Source organism: Triticum urartu, chromosome 3 (genome assembly GCF_003073215.2).
Source record: "Triticum urartu cultivar G1812 chromosome 3, Tu2.1, whole genome shotgun sequence".
Taxonomy (NCBI): Eukaryota; Viridiplantae; Streptophyta; class Magnoliopsida; order Poales; family Poaceae; genus Triticum; species Triticum urartu.
The window spans coordinates 421,992,735-422,014,514 of NC_053024.1; the positions used below are offsets into that span (position 1 = coordinate 421,992,735).

The 21,780-nt window shown below is 42.9% G+C and overlaps 1 protein-coding gene across 1 annotated transcript; it reads right to left on the minus strand.

Annotated features, from left to right (window-relative positions):
• Positions 1-12,574: 12,574 nt before the first annotated feature.
• On the minus strand, positions 12,575-19,358 carry LOC125544184 (factor of DNA methylation 1-like). The gene is made up of 7 exons (XM_048707770.1): positions 19,057-19,358; positions 18,174-18,952; positions 17,863-18,044; positions 15,583-15,672; positions 15,208-15,495; positions 14,909-15,121; positions 12,575-13,058 (listed from the first exon to the last, which is right to left on the minus strand). The coding sequence occupies exons 1-7, from the start codon at positions 19,080-19,082 to the stop codon at positions 12,831-12,833; spliced, it is 1,806 nt and encodes a 601-aa protein (XP_048563727.1). The 5' UTR covers positions 19,083-19,358; the 3' UTR covers positions 12,575-12,830.
• Between the last annotated feature and the right edge of the window lie 2,422 nt (positions 19,359-21,780).

Here is a 21,780-nt window from a genome sequence, read left to right on the forward strand (position 1 = left end):
ATGAGATCGGGGACATGACGAGGAGTCTCGAAATGGTCGAGACATAAAGATCAATATATTGGATGACTATATTCGGACATCGGAAAGGTTCCGAGTGATTCGGGTATTTTCGGAGGTACCGGGGAGTTACGGGAATACGAGGAAGAAGCAATGGGCCTTAATGGGCCTTAGTGGGAAGGACCAGGAGGTGGCGTGCGCCCCTCCCAAGCCCAGTCCGAATTGGACAAGGGGTTTGGGGCACGACCCCTCTCTCCCTTCCTTCCCTTCTTCCCCCCTTTCCCCCCTTCTCCTAGTTGGATTAGGAAAGGAGGAAACCTACTCCAACTAGGAGTAGGAATCCTACTCCCCTGGCGCGCCCCTCCTAGGGCCGGCCTCCTCCCCCTTGCTCCTTTATATACGGGGGCAGGGGGCACCCCTAGACACACAAGTTGATCCACGTGATCGTTTTCTTAGCCGTGTGCGGTGCCCCCTTCCACCATAATCCTCGATAATATTGTAGTGGTGCTTAGGCGAAGCCCTGCGACAGTTGAACATCAAGATCGTCACCACGCCGTCGTGCTGACGGAACTCTTCCCCGACACTTTGCTGGATCGGAGTCCAGGGATCATCATCGAGCTGAACGTGTGCTAGAACTCGGAGGTGTCGTAGTTTCGGTGCTTGATCGATCGGGCCGTGAAGACGTACGACTACATCAACCGCGTTGTCATAACGCTTCCGCTGTCGGTCTACAAGGTATGTAGATCACACTCTCCCCTCTCGTTGCTATGCATCACCCTGATCTTGCGTGTGCGTAGGAAATTTTTTGAATTACTACGTTCCCCAACAAGTATTATCCCAAATAATGAACAATTCTATGGTACATAATCGCAAAAATCACACTCCAAAGATTGTACTTTACATACCTAAAGTTGTACACCACAGTCCTGCTAGAGAATCTGGATACTTATTCCAATTGATGTCATAAACATAAGAACCCTGCATATGTAGGTTAACATTGTATAAGAAAAACATAGATACATAGTTTACATCCATAGCATACTGTAATGAACATCTTAGCTGCCATTTCCAATACCAAACGCTACATTGCATGAGAAGTAAACATATATAATGCTATAATTAGAGAGTCGTAACCTCAGATCTCTCAATAACCAACGGATGCACACCATTGCTCTGCCATCCAGCTATGAATGGTGCCAACATGCCATGCCCCTTAAACCTGGGAAGGTCATACTATCAAAGTTAGTACTAGCTAGTAAACTGAGCGACTTCTTCTTCCTTGCACTATCTCTCTTCTCCTTTCAAATAGAACCTGTTGTCCATCAAAATCCATGGCAGGGAAGAGCGGATCTTGCCTCAAACCACCAAAAAGGAAATCCTTATGCTAGCTGGTGGTCAAATGTTCCTTTTCCCCTTCAATTAATCTCCTGTATTATCTAATTTCAGAACCCTAATTTGACCTCGTTGCCAATAATGGAGATGAGAGAGAACAAGGGTAGGCAGAGCGGGAAGATTTGCAGCTTACTTGTTGAGATCTGGAGGTACACGTGTCGCCGGTGGAGGAAGAAGAACGGCGGGCGGCTCCTCAGCAACGGACGGCGCTGCTGCTCCTCAACGGCGGGTGGTGGGCGGATGATGCTCCTCTATCACGGACGGCACTGCTGCTGATGCGGGCTGAAGGAAGGAACGCCCGAGGTTTGCGATGCAGTGGCATGAGGGGACCAACGTGCGGGCTTGGCCGGCGGCATGAAGGTCGTGGGTGGCGGCGCGGGCGCGTTAGGCTTAGGTCTGTGTGTTGTGTGTGGGCGGCAGCGAGAGGGAGGGGCGAGATTGGGGAACGATGATATTATTGGATTGGGGAAAAGTGGGTGTTTCACCTGGAGTGTCCACTGTTCTCATCCCGCACCATATAAGTATTTTGGATGGACCCACCTGAACAACCCCGACACTTTTTGTGTCCCTAAGAATCGGCGACACACAAACAATCAGTAGAGTTTATATGTGCCGACAGAAATTACATCCGCGTTTTGGCGGTGCTTTAGCGACAAATAATGTGTCATGTTCTTATATAACACTAACTCACTGTGTGTCGGTATAGTTTGGGACAAAAAAAGTGTCGGCGATTCTCACTTCTACCAACAGATGCATGTCGTCTTTGGAGTGTCATGGTGTAGTGGAAGCTTGTCTTGAGGATCACCAGGAGGCTTGTGAACCTCATCTGCAATAAGGCAAGCCACAACAACATTTTCTTGGTGCCATTGCAATATTTGTGATTTTCCTACTTGAATAAATGAATTAATCCATGCATATAGATCATTATTGTGTTGTTTATATTCTGTTAAATGCTTGTCCAAGTTAATATGCTTAAAAAAAGTTTAAAACTAACTAAGTTGGTAAAGAGACTAGAATTAATTTTTGCTATGAAAGAAATGATATGGTTATGGATATAAGTAATTAATTGGAGTTATTTTTCTTGCATAAGAAAAATGATAAAATTTGTTAGAAAAGATTTTGTTTAATGTGAGGTTTAATCTTGACCAGAGAAGTGTCAAGAGTTGTTGATGGTTATGCTTAGTGTGGATATAGTTGACTCAGTCTTTTCTGTTAATATGTGATGCATATGTTATTGTTGCACTTCATGGCATACTATGACACCGGTTATTTTCAACTTAAGTTGAACATGATAATAATACAACTTGAACATATCGTTGACCGGGTCATGGTGCCACTGAATCAAGTTTTTCCCAGTGCAACCACATTTGCCTGTATGGGAAGGCCTTTATTCGGTCCGTTGTCATGCCTCTGGTCGGTGCCTCCAACTAGGGAAGGTTATGGGCGTGCGGTACCCTGGCCCGGTAAGCAGACATAACCTTGTGTGCCCGTTGTTGAGATTTTGGTACCGGTCCCCGTAAGGGACGTTTTGGCCACGACGGTGGTCGTTGTGTCTTTGGTAGACACGGGGCCACCCAGGACTAGCCCAGTTGGGAGTGGGTCGGAGTGGCTGAGAGAGTGTCATGGCAATGGAGGGGTTTCGTCGGAATGCCGTTGGTCCACCCGAATGGGAGTACGAGGCCATGGGTTCCATGGTGTTGGTACAGTGCGCTACCTCTGCAGAGTGTATTAATCTATCGATGGTCGAGTCCACGATTACGGACACGCTCGAAAGTAGGTCACACCATGGGTCAACTTTTAGTAAAACTTGCACACTAAGTTATGAACTCTGCACTCTTGATGATGGCGAGAAGGCCATCGGGTTGGATAAGACCAAATGTTGGTCGTGGTTGTGACCGCCAGAAGGATCACTGTTTTAGATCAAGTATGGGTCATGGTTGTGATCGCTGGAAAGATCACGAGATGTTCATAGTTAAGATTTTGAGGTTGGCACGGTGGTGATCCAAGAAGTGATCACCGTTGGTAAGAGGGATTTTTCTCACAAGAGTATGATCACATCATGTTGTTTATATTGTTGCATTGTTAATAATTGGTTAATTATCATGATATTGTTTGTCATTATGTTTATGTCTCTTGTGAGCTTGCAAGTACATTCCATATACTGACCTGGCGTGTCATGCCAGATTTCAGGAAAGCCTTGTGGGAAAGGAGTGTTGTCCGAGTCTAGATCGTGTCCACATCGGTGTCCCTGTGCTATGGAGTTCCGCTACGACGTTGTTCCGCTACCGCGTAGTTGTTATGATCGAGGCCTTTATGTTCACTAAATAATGTACATATTGTTCAGCCGCACCGTGTGTGCCACTTGGCCTCGCTACCTGTTGTAATGTAAACTTTGATCCGCTAGCATCAATAAAGCGGTTGTTTTCTGTATCAAGATGTTGTGTGTTGCGAGAAGACATGCTCTCTGGGCTGGCAATGCAGTGTAAACCGGTTGCTCTGAGCCGGGGTGCCACATTAACTTAAACAAAGTTTTAAAATTCTGAATTTGCGAAACCACAGAAAGGAAAAAAAGGAAAAAAAATGAACAAAAAACAAAAATAAATAGAAAGGTAGAAAACTGGAAAGGCCAGTAAGAAGACAAAACAGGAACAACAACTTCAGTGAACCTTCTAGATGGTTCCGAAAACCGGCGAGGATCATGGGCAGGCACAAGTGGACGCGGCGGGTAGCTCATTCTCAGCGTGGCTGTAAGAATTTGACGCTAACGGACCTCATATAGAAATGACGCTGATATGTGCCACACGTCTGGCAGGAAGGGAGGCGCACAACAAGTCTCTATAGCAAACAGATTGTCACATCACCGCATGCATGCATGTGGGAATCTTTTTGGATTTTCAATTTTTAAAATGTTTTATCTTTTGAATGAAAAATCCGATTGAAAATCTGTTTTCATTATTAAATCCGTCATGGCGAGATCTTTGAAACCAGATCTCATATTGATATGTTTCAATGATTTTGTTTGGTTAAAAGTTGCCATGTATATTACACATAAATTGCTCTGGTGTTTGCATTGAAGTTTTCATGATATATTTCAACTACATTTTCTTCTACGTTTAAAGTAAATTTTGACATATTATAAAAAAGAAATTTAAGAAACTAAAATTGCCATGGTAAATTACTAAAATTTGCCATGATCCATGTAATAATTTTTATATGGTTCATAATTAAAATGGAATATATCGTCAATTACTTTAAAAATGCATGATTAATGACTTAAATTTGCCATGAACCGTAAAATAAAATTGCCATGGCGAATTACTTAAATTTGCCATGATACATGCACTAGAATTTGCTATGGTCCATACAAAAAATAATTTTTATGGTCAAAATACTAGAATTGTCGTGGTCAAAATACTAAAATTGTCATTATCTACAAACTAAATTTGCCATGTTGAATTAGTAAAAACTCCATGATCCATGAATTAAATTTGCCGTGGTTAATTAACAAAAATTTCCATGGTCAATTAATAAAAATTGCCATAAAAAGTAGTTGAAATACAATGATAGCTTTAAATCTAGAATAAAAAATGATGTAAACACTATGACAACTTTAGTGTAAACATATGAGAACTTTTGGCTGGAAAAAAAGTAATGAAACATATCAACGTGTGATCTAGTTTTGAAGATCTCGTCGAGACGGATATAATGATAAAATCGGATTTTTATTCAGATTTTTTATTTAGGATAAAATATTTTTTAAGTCTGAAAACCAAAAAGATTCCTGCTCATGTCATCTATTTTGATGTGACAAAATGGATGATAATGGAGGCGTTTGGTCCATGTTGCTTCGTGCCATACGTGTGACACTTACCATTTAGGTATAGGAAACAACCGCATCCGGAGTTCAGGCCGCGCCGCCTCCTCCTCTCGACCAAGGTCGACCTGCACGACTATGGGGTCAAGCTCCACCGCGCCAACTCCCCAGATAATGATGGGAGTGAAACCACGGACGGCCACCTGTACGTGTGCCGCGTCATGTCTGCGGCCAGCACGAGCCGCCAGCCGAAGGAGTGGAAGGTCAGCGGGAAGATGATGTTCCGGAGGACCCAGACCGTAGGCGCGCCAAGGTATCCAGCTCCTCTACATGGGCCACCGCAGCGAGTACTGCCTCGCGGAGCACCTGCGGGCCTGCGAGGACCAGTCTGAGTCTTACGTGCTTTGACTAACCATGTTCCGTGCCAGGTATAGGGAGGACGGGGAGCCCACCACCACGGCCGACCGTCCGGCTCACTCATACGAGGTCCTCGGTGACTATGACAGGTGTTGTGATGCCCAAGCCTTCTCTGGATGTACAAAGTGCGCACTTAAGCTCTTGGACTTAGGTCATGTTTAGTTGTGAAGTATTTTTAAAGTATTTCAAGAATACAATGATATTTTACAATACTATAGTTTTAAATACTTTGAGGTGTTTGGCTCTAGTTAAAATTGTATAGTATTATAAACTATAGTATTCATAAAACTATGGTACTTTTGCAGTATTAAAGAAAGAGGCTGAGACCTCTTTTTAAAAAATTGAGAAACGCAACAAAGGCCTTGTCTTAGTGGTGGCCTATTACAACGATGTATATTTTGATTGCCAAACATGCCATTGTTTCCACAATACTTAAAAAACTTTGGCTTCATATCTCTACTACTATAGTACATCAATTTTTAAACATGGAGTACCCGTTCACCGTGTTCTAGAAGCAAAACCTTAGCCGTCGATTTGTTACACCAGGTGAATCTCCACTGTTTATCAATACCAAGACTCGATTGATCCAACGGCTGATGTTTCCTGGATTCGCGTTGTATGGACGCGCGCCAAAACGCTGCCAATCTGGATCTTCCAGAGTTTTCACGGACGTGTTGTTGGCCTGCAGCCATAGCGGTCTGCTGCAGTGAGGAATTAAATATTCCAACAACGAGTAATTACATGCACAGGCTCGAACTATCTGGACCAAGAGTACTTCCTCCGTTCTAAATATTTGTCTTTCTAGGTATGTCAACAAGTGACTACATACGAAACAAAATGAGTGAATCTACACTCTAAAATATGTCTACATACATCCGTATGTAATAGTCATTTGAAATGTCTAGAAAGACAAATATTTAGGAACGGATGGAGTAGAAGCTAGCAGCCTATACTACTACAGGAGCAATTTACATCTCACGGAGTGCTACAGGCATGGAAGCATTTTTTACTTTCTCAAAAGAAGTAGCGTGCTGTAGAAAAGACTTTACACATTTTTGTTTGCAGGTGAAGAAAAGGGTGTACACATGGCAATATTGCTGGTCGCTGAGAGAAATATTCGAAAAACCTGTAGAAAATTTTGATTTTTTTGAGCCGATGAAAATTTTGATTTTGATTTGACTTTATTATTCTTAACAGGATGTTAAGTTATTTAACACACTGTGAGGTTGAGGATACACAAAGGAAATATATTTTATAAGAAACCTTTGATTTAAAGGTGTGAAAATTACTGCATCAAACTAATTTACTATATATTTCAAATTTGAATTTTAAAAATATTTCCCAAGCATGTCAATAATAATAACATTTCTCTTGGAAAGAATGTATACTTTTTCTAAAGCATTCTCCGTATAGGAATTCATTGTGCTACTGTTGTTTGATGTGAAAAGAAAAAAAAGTTTCCATGAGTTCCCACTCGAAAACACAAGTACTTTTGAAATTTGCATGATAGTTTTATCACAAGATAGACGATTTAGTTTAAATGATTAGTATTGTGATTATTCATAATAATCTAACGTGCAAAGCACGTACAAATTACTAGTAAACTACAGTATTCATTGTCGTCGGTATAAAAAAACTATAGTATCGGAATACTGAGGTTTTACAAAAACATTGCTTTCAAACAGAGCCTTAGTTTGCAGTTGCACCCTTTGCGGTACTGCTCCCATACCTGAAAAGAAATATGTGAACAGAAAATTTCCACACTGCATAGCCCTACACTTTCAGAAATAATGACCATAAGCGGATTAACTTGTTGAAATTATTGTTTTCATGGGTTATTACTTTATGCTCATGCTAGATACATTTATTTGAGCGTAAGTAATTCCTGACGAAAGTACTATTTGTTTTATTTGCAACATGTTCCATGTCTACTTTTTTTAAGGAGCTCTCCAATATTTGCAGTTGTGAATTAATTTATAAGATAACATGATAATTTTGTATTGATTAAATGTTGGTGCCACAGAGAAATTTAGGGGAAGGACATTATAACAAGGAAACGACATGTACTCCCTAGAAGTTGGTCCATAACTTTATGTGAGATGAGATGCAAGAATGGGACACACTTCATACCCCCCCTCCTCTCCCCGGCCACCGAAGTCCTTTGACCCATCCTAGGAAATTGATTGGACGCCATGGAGTCGTTGAACATGCATGTGTGGACAACTCAATACGTGTCGATATGCCTAAGCGACTCCATAGGCCACCCGCTACCACCTTGCAACCCCCCCCCCCTGTCGTCGGAGGATGATGCCCGCCAGTTGAAGGTGGTTGTGGGGCGCTCCTGCCCTCATCCCGTCCTCCCCATCCTACCATGCTTCCTCGACCCCTTTAACGTCAATGATGCTCCTCACCAGACACGATTCTGCTAGAACTACCTCATCCTCGCCATCTCTATGGCTTTTCACCATAAATCCGGGCCTCCCTGCGGGTAGGCCTCCTTGATTGAATGGACATGTTCGATCTCCTGCTCATCTAGCAGCAACAGAGGTCCCCTTGACCCCGTGTTGTGCCCATCGGCATGTCAGGGTGCCAGATCCAACTAGCCTGCCCCGCGTGCGCGGTGGCCTCTACTCGGGTATGTGTACAATGGCATGCAACCCCCTTGCTCTACCCCTCGTGTGTGCCATCTTCAGGTGGTTTCGGTTCCCGTCGACTACATCGGCGTGGTGCAAGGTGCAACGACCATGGCTTCGTTGAGTTGTCTCGATTGTAGCGGTGTGTCGATGTGAGTGGTTGGGTTTGATTGGGGTGGTCTCTAGAAAAATGCATGCACAAACCTCGTGTTTGAGCGACCGCGGCGACACTCCTTAGCATCGCACCACTCCTTGGGGGTGCAGTCATGGAGCTCCACACTGGTGTTGCTTTTCTTCCTACCCACTAGGTGATTCCGGGTGAAAGCTTCGCGACAACGATGCCTATGTGTGTCCTCCACACTAGTGTTGTTTTTCCTCCTGCCCACTGGGTGATTCTAGGTGAAAGTTTCCAGAGAAGGCCAGGTATTGGGAGGACGGGGAGCCCACCACCACGACCGACCGTCCGGCTCACTCGTACGAGGTCCCCGGTGACTATGACAGGTGTTGTGATGCCCAAGCCTTCTCTGGATGTACAAAGTGCGCACTTAAGCTCTTGGACTTAGGTCGTGTTTAGTTGCGAAGTATTTTTAAAGTATTTCAAGAATACAATGATATTTTAGAATACTATGGTTTTAAATACTTTGAGGTGTTTGGCTCTAGTTAAAATTGTGTAGTATTATAAACTATAGTATCCGTAAAACTATAGTATTTTTGCAGTATTAAAGAAAGAGGCTGAGACCTCTTTTTAAAAAATTGAGAAACGCAACAAAGGCCTTGTCTTAGCGGTGGCCTATTACAACGATGTATATTTTGATTGCCAAACATGCCATTGTTTCCACAATACTTAAAAAACTTTGGCTTCATATCTCTACTACTATAGTACATCAATTTTTAAACATGGAGTACCCGTTCACCGTGTTCTAGAAGCAAAACCTTAGCCGTCGATTTGTTACACCAGGTGAATCTCCACTGTTTATCAATACCAAGACTCGATTGATCCAACGGCTGATGTTTCCTGGATTCGCGTTGTATGGACGCGCGCCAAAACGCTGCCAATCTGGATCTTCCAGAGTTTTTACGGACGTGTTGTTGGCCTGCAGCCATAGCGGTCTGCTGCAGTGAGGAATTAAATATTCCAATAACGAGTAATTACATGCACACGCTCGAACTATCTGGACCAAGAGTACTCCCTCCGTTCTAAATATTTGTCTTTCTAGGTATTTCAACAAGTGACTACATACGGAACAAAATGAGTGAATCTACACTCTAAAATATGTCTACATACATCCGTATGTAGTAGTTATTTGAAATGTCTAGAAAGACAAATATTTAGGAATGGAGGGAGTAGAAGCTAGCAGCCTATACTACTACAGGAGCAATTTACATCTCACGGAGTGCTACAGGCATGGAAGCATTTTTTACTTTCTCAAAAGAAGTAGCGTGCTGTAGAAAAGACTTTACACATTTTTGTTTGCAGGTGAAGAAAAGGGTGTACATATGGCAATATTGCTGGTCGCTGAGAGAAATATTCAAAAAACCTGTAGAAAATTTTGATTTTGATTTGACTTTATTATTCTTAATAGGATGTTAAGTTATTTAACACACTGTGAGGTTGAGGATACACAAAGGAAATATATTTTATAAGAAACCTCTGATTTAAAGGTGTGAAAATTACTGCATCAAACTAATTTACTATATATTTCAAATTTGAATTTTAAAAATATTTCCCAAGCATGTCAATAATAATAACATTTCTCTTGGAAAGAATGTATACTTTTTCTAAAGCATTCTCCGTATAGGAATTCATTGTGCTACTGTTGTTTGATGTGAAGAGCAAAAAAAAAGTTTCCATGAGTTCCCACTCGAAAACACAAGTACTTTTGAAATTTGCATGATAGTTTTATCATAAGATAGACGATTTAGTTTAAATGATTAGTATTGTGATTATTCATAATAATCTAACGTGCAAAGCACGTACATATTACTAGTAAACTACAGTATTCATTGTCATCGGTATAAAAAAATGTAGTGTCGGAATACTGAGGTTTTACAAAAACATTGCTTTCAAACAGAGCCTTAGTTTGCAGTTGCACCCTTTGCGGTGCTGCTGTTCCCATACCTGAAAAGAAATATGTGAACAGAAAATTTCCACACTGCATAGTCCTATACTTTCAGAAATAATGACCATAAGCGGATTAACTTGTTGAAATTATTGTTTTCATGGGTTATTACTTTATGCTCATGCTAGATATATTCATTTGAGCGTAAGTAATTCCTGACGGAAGTACTATTTGTTTTATTTGCAACATGTTCCATGTCTACTCTTTTTTTAAGGAGCTCTCCAATATTTGCAGTTGTGAATTAATTTATAAGATAACATGATAATTTTGTATTGATTAAATGTTGGTGCCACAGAGAAATTTAGGGGAAGGACATTATAACAAGGAAATGACATGTACTCCCTAGAAGTTGGTCCATAACTTTATGTGAGATGAGATGCAAGAATGGGACACACTTCATATCCCCCCCCCCCTCTCCCCGGCCACCGAAGTCCTTTGACCCATCCTAGGAAATTGATTGGACGCCATGGAGTCGTTGAACATGCACATGCATGTGTGGACAACTCAATACGTGTCGATATGCCTAAGCGACTTCATAGGCCACCCGCTACCACCTTGCAACCCCCCCCCCCCTGTCGTTGGAGGATGATGCCCGCCAGTTGAAGGTGGCCGCCGGGCGCTCCTGCCCTCGTCCCGTCCTCCTCATCCTCCTACCATGCTTCCTCAACCCCTCTAACGTCAATGATGCTCCTCATCAGACACGATTCTGCTAGAACTACCTCATCCTCGCCATCTCTATGGCTTTTCACCATAAATCCGGGCCTCCCTGCGGGTAGGCCTCCTTAATTGAATGGACATGTTCGATCTCCTGCTCATCTAGCAACAACAGAGGTCCCCTTGACCCTGTGTTGTGCCCATCGGCATGTCAGGGTGCCAGATCCAACTAGCCTGCCCCGCGTGCGCGGTGGCCTCTACTCGGGTATGTGTACAATGACATGCAACCCCCTTGCTCTACCCCTCGTGTGTGCCATCTTCAGGTGGTTTTCAGTTCCCGTCGACTACATCGGCGTGGTGCAAGGTGCAACGACCATGGCTTCGTTGAGTTGTCTCGATTGTAGCGGTGTGTCGATGTGAGTGGTTGGGTTTGATTGGGGTGGTCTCTAGAAAAATGCATGCACGAACCTCGTGTTTGAGCGACCGCGGCGACACTCCTTAGCATCGCACCCCTCCTTGGGGGTGCAGTCATGGAGCTCCACACTGGTGTTGCTTTTCTTCCTACCCACTAGGTGATTCCGGGTGAAAGCTTCGCGACAACGATGCCTATGTGTGTCCTCCACACTAGTGTTGTTTTTCCTCCTGCCCACTGGGTGATTGTAGGTGAAAGTTTCGCGACGAGGATGTCTATTGGTGTCCAACCCCCCCCCCCCCCTCAGACATCGCACAGGAACCCCGTCCGACGAGGTTGCAAAATATGTTGTTATTCCGCAAAAGAAATTAATGTTGTTTCCATGGATAGAGATCCGGTTTCAATAAGCTTATGGAAAGTTTCATTTGCGTGCATCCAGCATGAATTGAACCCATAAATTACCAACATAAACATATCACATAGATAACATGGAAGCAAAATATACAATTAGATGATAATGAACTAACGATTATCAATCGAACTGCATAGACGTTCCGTCGTATTTAATCCATTGACAATTGAATTTTTGTAGGGTGTTATCATTGGGTAAAACACTCTTTATTTATTTTAACACAAAATGACCAAGAGCTATTTGCAAATTACAACACCAGATCTTGGAAGAGCAGAACAGAGAGAAGAGAAGCTGCAGGAAAGAAAGAAACAAAGGGGTGAAGTGAGAGGTGCAAGCGCCTAGCAGCGAAAGAACTGGAGACGGGGTAGGGTTGTTTGATCTTGGCAGGTGAACACTGTTTCGCTGAGCTGAGCTGCGCAGAGTAGTATAGTCTCCTTCCTCCTGTACATGAAACAGGCAGGATTTTGAATGCATTCTTTTCCACAAGAATTGTGTTCAACGACAGGGTTGCTCTCAACTGTGACAACCAGGTTTAAAAATGAACCAGGAGTGATTATTCCAGCAACAAATATTGGACTCTCAACGTAATCCTAGAAATAAGTACAAGCCTGGGATAAACACAAGATAAAATCATGTGCTTGCAATGGTTTTCCTGCTATAACTAGTGCACAATATCAGGATAAGCATGGTTCCAGCAAGCCATTCTTGGGATCGTTAGGCATGTCGAGCACCAAGCAGTCACCAGGCTGCATTGAAATCAACAAACTAGTAGCCGTTCATTCATACAAGCACGTAGCTTGGCACGAAATAGATTATCCTAAAAGGGCGGTTCACAATCTCCAAGTACTAGCATTCATGTCAATGCTACACCAAGCTGAATAATCCAAGGAAACCTAGACAACTAAACGTTTACCAACATTCATGAGGAAAATAACAGAAACACACTTCTAGTTCACTACAGGAATCTAGATATCTGGGCTCAGCGCTTCCTCTTCTGTGTGCGCCACTGTCTCAGGACGTACTGGACAGCTTCTTTGAGAGTTGCTTTCCTCTTCTCTTTGAAGTTCCACAGCTCGGGTACAGGATAGCGGCCACTAGGGTTATACTCGTTAACTTCAAGCAGAGCCTTTGTTACCAAGCCATACACTTCTTCGCCATACTCTTCTTTCAGTTCTCGCAGCTTCTCATCATCCTCGCGGAGAATTTCCTAGCGTCAATGCACGCACCATTAGATAAATATTCTCCTCCATTCTAAACATGCAAGATAAACAGAGCAATAACAGCTTCAAAATTTCACACTCCACAAATATGCCTAAGCTGTTAATTTAGAAAAGTATTGATACAGGAATTGCATAGTGTCTAAATGTTCCCTGAACATTAAATGTAAGCACGGTACAAAAGATAATGGTGAACAAAAACAATTTATGCGTGTTAGAAATGATGTAAAACACACCTACTTCATTATATCGTAATGCACCACTGCACAAAACTATACTATTAAATATACATACACAAGGACTTTTCCATGCCCGTCAAACAAGTATGCTACAGAAAGTTCAGGAAGAACATTGTTTGCAAATGGCAGCAAGCTTTGAGCTCCAAGTATCATGTATCATGTCAAATTTCAACAGCCAAGACACAAGATGCGTCCAACTTAGCCAAGCTAGGAACTAAGAATGAACATCTAACTTACTAAGGAATATCATAAGGGGTCCCTATCATAAACTTCTAGGAGTGGGAAGTTATTAGCATCCATCAATATGTGTACCGAGTGGCAAGCATTTTACTGGTAAGAAGTTTGGTTGCCCCACACACTACTCCACGGGCAAATATAGATGTATTATGTTCTGATTTCCGAAAGCTGGTGAATTACATAACTTAACTGGTATAGAACTCACCATCAGCTTTAGAGAAAATTCAGAGATGGAAGAAAGCAAGTCTAGAGTACATAGAAATCAACATTTTTTCAGTTAGATGCTATACATCTCAATCAAGAGCAGCTAACATCAACATAAAGTTTTGCCCTCAGGAACTCAATAATGTTGCTTTCCTAGCACTGAAGTAGCATAAATCTATGCATATGACTGAACTCTCCCCAAGCTACAAAATCAAGTAGATGAAACTTAGCTAACCTACACATAAGCATACATATGGCTAAATTTTGAGATTCCTTCATCACACATCCGTTGAATACTTGCTATGGCACAGCTTAATTGACTGGCTAATTGGTTAATTGTAAAAAACCGTCATGTGGTAGCTCACATCCACACCACGACATGAAAAACAAGATATTATAATTTCCATGAAGAACTAGATTATATTTATATAACACAAGAATATAGCCCCTTGGCTGGTGCCACTTAATGGCTGATTGTTTCTTGGGTTCCTCCTCTCCTTTTTCGCATGTAATGGAGGACCAAGGATGTAATAGATGGAGGAAACAGAATGGATCTGAATTGGTAATGCAACTAATGTTTGTCAGATTATTTGGAGCCTTAACTCGATAACTCCACAATGCTTGTATTATGGCGGTATTCTTTCTCTTGCTACCTACAGTTGATAATGATTTGATCAATAGATATGTATTTTCCATTTTTTTATTATTAATGTGGGAATTTCTGCTATTTTTGTCATTAGATTAATATAAGAATATCTAGGTATCTCCAAATTTCAGCTCTCGCCATAGTTTACTTATAAATAGAATTGAACTATGTTAAGGTTTGCAGAATAGAAAATTCACTGTGAAATTGATTGCTCAAGGCTACATCCTACTCCCTCCGTTCCCGAATATAAGGTGTATTGGTTCCCGTGCAAGTCAAACATTTGAATGTTTGACCAAGATTATAGAATAAAATAACAACGTCTGCAATACCTAATAGATAAAATATGAAACTACTTTCATGATGCGTATTGTGGATACTTATATATTTTTTCTAAAAACTTGGTCAAACAGGCACTCGTTTGACCTTTGAAAAAACAAATACACCTTATATAAAGGAACGGAGGGAGTATTAGAGAACAGCAAGTGCATAAAAGCAAGAGTGAAGATATTATTACCTTCTCTTTGCCTTCATCCACGATAACTTTAAAAGGGTGCCATTCTGGATCTTTAATCTCCTCCTCCCACTTTGAACAAAGAATGGAAGCAGTAACGCCTGCATCTTCTTTTGACATTTTATTTTTGCAAGCAATCGCAAATGATTTCAGATCAAGATCACCCATTCTTTTAATTCCTATAATTCCTCGGCCAGTTGTAAGATCCCGCAAACCCTGCAGGTGTATGCAATAGATAGCTCTGCAACGTAATTCAAACATAATACGACAAGTGCAAGTACTCAATTAATGAGGAAACTTACATCTATTAGCTTCTTCCGAGCATCTTGCAACTCATCATTGCTTATCCTTTCCTTCATAAGTAGAGTATGGTGGAGCGATTCCATTGCATCCATTTCATCATACTTTTCCTGAAGCTCGGCACTAAGTTCATCTATCTTCCTTTTTGATTCGGAGTCTTCCACACCTGGCATATGCTTCATCACTTCCAATTTTCCCTGCATCTGTTTTATTTCTAACTCAAGCTTCTGTTTGGCATCCAGTTTCTGCTCTAACTTGATAATCTCATTTAGAGCAGCTTGTTTCTCCCTCTGCAATTTTCATTTTCAGCACAGTAAGACAGTCATATAAATTAGTATCTCAGAACCTCAAGTGAAAAAAAAATATGAAGGACAAACCTTGTGTTTTTCCACAAGCTTCAGCACATTTTCATCCGCCCTCTGTTGCTCCGATGTTGCCATCTTAAGATATTTTGCTTTCATTTCATTCTGTATAAACCACAACAGTCTGATATGAGTTTTATGCAGGAAACCTGGAGGGGGAGGGGGGGTTACCTAAAGGTGCCTACATTTTGTACCTGGCACCAAGCCCTCTCTAAAAGTAAAATAAACAAGTTCCATGCATTTTGCTGAAATTATCCTACTGTTAAACCTTCTGCATTGTATTGTTGTCCGACAGCAAAATGTAGAATTACATCAAAAATAGAAAAAATACAATGATAAGAATCTACTATTATTAAAGCAACAGAAACTGAATGGTGAAGATCCATCAATTTAAGGTTCGAAATTTGGTCGATAGAGATTCATCAACATCAACTAAACAACAAAAACTAAGACAATCTACGTACGAAACCTTAGATCAATTCCAGCTGACAACAGTGCTCGGAACAGAACTGTACGATAAAACTTGGAAATAATTTCTGTACATCTGAATCAGAATCCCACACGCTTACTCCTCTAAAAAACAAGAGCATTTACGCTTGAACCATTTTAGGAATCCGGATAGGGATAAGTCATGCATGCATCTAAATAATATAAGGTGTACTCCTCGCAAATAATCAGAGCCCGCACACTTGAATCAGCTTAGGAGTCCAATTAGGAAACAGCATACATCTCAATTTGTACCACACATCAACTTTAGGCTACTACTCGTAGAACTTTGAGCAGAGTAAAAATGAATAGTAGTGTCAAACCGATCAAGTTATTGCAAAAAATAAAACCATGCATCTCAAAACTACACATCAAACACAAGAAAGCGGGCTACTACAGTACTACTCTTACAATTGTGTAGATGTGCGAGGAAAGTGCAAAAAAAAAATGTCAGTAGATCTTGACCGAACTATAGAGAAAATACTTTCTGCAGATTCAATAGCGATAGTAGTACAGACTATGTTAAGAAAGAAAGGTTTACACCATTTACCTACATGCAGCAAAATGATAGCAGCTTAGATTACTTGTAAAAATTGAATATCTACACCACATATTTTGATGAGACATGACTAGATTACTTCTAGGTAATAAAAAACACTACACAGATTATTTTGATGGATGGCGTTCTAGATTAATTTATGCACTAGAAGAAATTATCTTCATACGGCATTTATTTTGGTAAAATCAGACTGTAACGGTGTAGATTACTATAAATTGTGTAAATCTGATAGAAGAGCAACACAGGCCAGCAATGTTAGATCTAAGTACATGCATAGGGTGCATAGTTGCATAACCATGCATGCATGTATGGATTGGCGGCCAAAAGTTTACAGCAGATAAAAAGACAGATAAGTGGTAGATTGGAAAAAAGTCAAAAGTTTAAGTATGTATAAGGACAACATACAAGACATGGATGCTATCAGGTAAGAACAACTGGTAGATCGATGTTAATGCATTGTGTGTATGAGCGAGAACATATCGCATGTAGAATGCAAAACAGCGTCATTGTTGCAAAAGTAAATTCAAAACAACAAATCGCGTTTAGTATCTAACATGTAGTTTCAGCCGTGCTAAATAATATAAGCCGATGCAATACAACATGTGTACGGCAGGAGAAAAAACTACCACGAGGGCAGATATTGTAGCAATCTTGAATAGATATAGCCCAGATAATCGTATGCCTTAGATGGGTTGATCACATAAACAACTAGAGTAACATGAGAATGCATGGAAGCATCTGAAGGCATGATATTTGCATTAGATAAAAAGACAACTAAAAACAACATAGCACAATGTTTATGTACTAGCAACCCACATTTAAAGTTACTTGATGGCGGAGAACTGGGAAAAATATATTCTCAAAAAGATAGAGAACACAAGATAAACAAGAGTGGATGAGGAAAAATTAGAGGTTAGTAAGAAAGCTTGTTGTTCTGTAATGCTAACAGTCTTCCTTTTGTCAACTAAAATACACTGGCTAGTGACGACCATTATTTTCTATATTCAAAAGATAAACAAATATTAAAAAAATGTGACATGAATTGAATCGTGGATCGTTCATTCACAAATAGGAGGGAGAGGAAAATACCAATATAATGCTATGTAACAATTCAGGCTAGTTACTAGTGAAAAGAAAGATGTTATGTAAAAGAAGCACAGAAACAATCAACCATCCTCCAGAACAAACAAAAGGAGAGGACCCATAAAACTAACTTCCATAATTCTTTATGGGAGACATTGGGCACACACCTTTTCCTTCTCTTTCTCAAGGTTCCTTCTGTCTGAGTCACTACGCACAGCAAGTTCATCAAGCTGCCTGGATTTTATTTCGAGATCCTGCATCTTGGACTCCAGTTCTGAACGGAGCCTCTGATTCTCATTGATGATCATCTGAGAATGCTTACGAGCAAGTTGCTGCATCTTGTGTATTTCTGGTGACAATGCAGGTTCAAAAGACATTAAATAACTGAAATGACCCCATGCTCAAAGGAGAAAAATGCATATATATGTTCTTATACCATAAGAACAGAACATAAAAAGAGCAAAAGAAGGAAACAAACCATCATTGTATCTCTGGAGGACCTGCTCCTTTTCTTCCATCACCTTGTCAAGTGAGTTGGTCGTCTCATTGTACTTGCATTCAAGTTCTTGGACATGCTTGGCCTTTACCTCAATTTGGCTGGCTAAATTAGCTACCAGTTTGTCGGTTTTGCGTGTTCCTTCATTCTCAAGTTCCGCAACAGTTTTCAAATCACCATTTTTTTGCAGATGCTCCCCGATTGGCCCCAGAGTTCTTTGATCATCAGCCCTTGCAACCCATCCAAACATCTTCGACCCTCGATACCTGCGTGCCTCCCAGTCCCGTTTGCTATATCCTTCTGCCTCGAAGTGATTTTCAAACTTGAAGGCATTGCAGAAGCAAGCATAGTCTTTTCCAAACTCAACGATAGCATATCCCGTGTGGCCTCTGTGATTCCACAAAGGAATAACCTTCTGGGGGCAAAATCGCGAGAGCTGCTCCTTCAAGCGGTTGCCACTTTCCCCAACCTGGCGGCCGCCTTTCCACTCGGTAGGCACATTGACCAGCACACCCATCCATGGCCAGACGAATTGCTCATCTCTGTCCTGAAGAGGACGGGGCACCACAGCCTTGAGCCGCGACGACGGCGGCGGCTCCGACGACTCTGGCAAATCATCCTTGACGCGCTTGGCGGGGACGCGGTGGGTCGGCCTGTCTCTCCCGTGCCGATGAGCATCTGAGCCTGCTCCGGTTGCGTGACGACGAGGTGGGCTATCTCTGCTCGGATCGCTCCTCCGAAAACCTCTTTCCTTGCGAATCCTACAAAAATCGGAGAACAAAGGCAGTAAATTGCAGCTGCCGTGTTCCTTGGTTTCGCGAAATCTGAAGAGAAGATACGGAAAGAGGGTTTGGGCATGACGTACCGTTCAGATGCGTCGCCGGAATCCATGGAGATGGAGGGCCGCCCACCAGCCTGCCGACGGACGCCGCCGCCACCAACAACCTAGGGTTTTAAGGCGCGGCGAGGATCATTCCAATGTCCCGCGGAAGAAGGGGAAGGAGGAGTTGGTCCACGGATGAGGAAGCGAGTCGGAGGGCTTGGCCTCGGCGGCGTCGAGTCGCCGCCTAGCTGTAGGCTGTAGGGCGCTGTAGACGGGCAGGGAGGGCAGCAGGAGGGGGCAAAGCGGAGAAGCAGATGATCACGTGATGGAGGAGGCGAAAGGCCGAATGGGTGACGAAGGCACTGATTGAGCAGGCAGGACCGCCTCGGCGTTCTGCTCCCGTCGACTGTCGACGTGTCGACATGTTATTAGCGCACTATAATCCTACCCTTTTCCTCAAACAAAAAAAAACTAGTACTACCTTTTTTTTAGCTGACTACTAGTAGTATGAGTACTTTTTTTTAGAAACATTTAGAGCCGGTGCGCCGACCCAAGCCCTCGGCCGGACGCACGCCAGCCACGAGATCCTCCACGATCGTGCGTCGCACACTTGTGCCCAACTAACCTTTTTTTTTACGGACCTGCAATCACTTCTTATCCATCCACGCACTTTTCTCGCTTTCCCATCACGGTCTTCGTCTTCCTCACGCTCTCCCGCAAACAGCTTGCACTCCTCCACCATGGCCCTCGTCGGCCCTAGCTCCGCCCACCCTAAAGGACCCTCACCAAAGCTGCTCCATCCCCAAGCACGCACACCCTTGTGCATCCCTGCTCCATTTGTTGACTGTGCAGCTGTGCTGGGCGGGAAACGGCTGCATGCAACCATGGTTGTTACAAACGACGAGCTCGGGCGACACTGGTGCATGGCCGGCGTGAAACTTATTCAACCGACGTCGCGAGGGGGGTGTTGCGACCGTTGATGTGAGATGCTGGAACCAGACGATGAAGGAGCTGCGACCCGCGGCAGAATTTGCTACAACCAAATACAGCGAGGGCATGACCCACGACAGCAGCGACATAGTTTTTGATGCAAACTTCATCAGTTTTTGCTACTACCGATGTCTGCAATTGCTACCACCGACGATGGCATTTGCTACATCCTTCACGATGATGCCGTGACCTCGACGACGGCGACGGCGTTTTTTCGCTGTAACCGCCTGTGGCAAAAGCTATCACCGGCGAGTTTTTGCTACAAACAATGTGGATTAGCTGTGACCCGGGTCGGCGGCCATGACATTTTGCTGCAACCGTTGTCGGTTTTTGCTACTCCCGGCGTCGTTGTTTGCTACATGCTTCACAACTTAGCTACGACGTGCGACGATGGCGGCGGCGTTTTTGCTACAACTACCACTGGATTTTGCTACATCCGTTCATGGATTAGCTACAACCCGTGACAGGGCGACGACGTTTTGCTGCAACTGTACTTCGGTTTCGCTACCACTAGCGAAGACTTTTGCTACATCCATTTAAATGGAGTTCATTGGCAGCCATCGTTCGTTTGACCCTGCAAGCGCGTCAACGGATGGAAAAAAGCTTTAATCGGTATGAGGAAAAGTTTCAACCAGCATGAGAAAAAGCTTCCACTGGGTGCGAGCGGCGACACTGAGTGATGCGGCCGGAGGCATGATGGTGTGGCGACGGGCGTGCTATGACGACGGCGACTAGGTGCTGCAACTACAGATACGTCGAGCGTTTTGCTACGACGGCGTCATTTTGCTACGAGTGGAGGCGAGGAACCGACGAGGACGGGGATGCGATGGCGGCCACCACCGATGAAGGCGGCGTCCTATGGAACCGACGGAGTCAGCCGGCAGCAACGAGGGCGGCGGCTGGCAGCGACGGGCAGCACGACGTGGACGGCCGACGAGTTGGCTTACGTATTTAGAAACACGGGGCTGCTCGGGATGAACTCAACAGGCTGTTTTTTAGTAGCGAAACAGTTGGAAAAGAAGGAATCGTGCGGCTGTTATAAACCGAATCGTATATACACGGTTAGACCGGCCAAATTTTCGGCCGGCGGACCGGCGCGTATCACTTGCCTTTTTTTAGCTGGCGTACTGCTACTTGGAACAGGCAACAGGAGCTCCACGTTACAAAGGCCATGTTTTTATGGACAAGCAGGAAAAATGACTTTTACGTGGCAATGTTGGAACACATCAAAACTACGTGCACAAACTACTTCCCATCCACTTGCTTCCTCTAATCTAGATAAAAAAACTAAATGATTAGAGCTGAGTCGTACGCATAGTGTTTAAATCATCTCCTATTTTGTATTTATTATGTTGGATTTGGACTAGTGATGATGATCATATTATGGATTCAAATACCAGATTAAATCGCATCAAATTCTCAAATTCTAATATGGCGCGTTAGCGTATCGAAACCGGACATCATGGATGTTAAGGCTAGATACTGGTTCATCTTGTAGATGACTTTAACAAAAGAGATCATTGGCATGTTGGACCCCGAATAACTAAGGAACATTCCCTTGGGGGAGGTGGTCCTAGCGATCAACTCATTCCCCTGTGTATTATGATCCAATGAACATTGTTGTTCTCTAGAGGGAATCCTCGGCAAGGAGACCCGACATTGCCGTTGTTGTTCATACTCGCCATGGAGGTATTGCACTACATGTTCACTCATGCGGAGAGATCGGGCTGGTTGGCACCTTTGGGTGGCAGAGGGTTGAGCCAACGCTAGTCTATC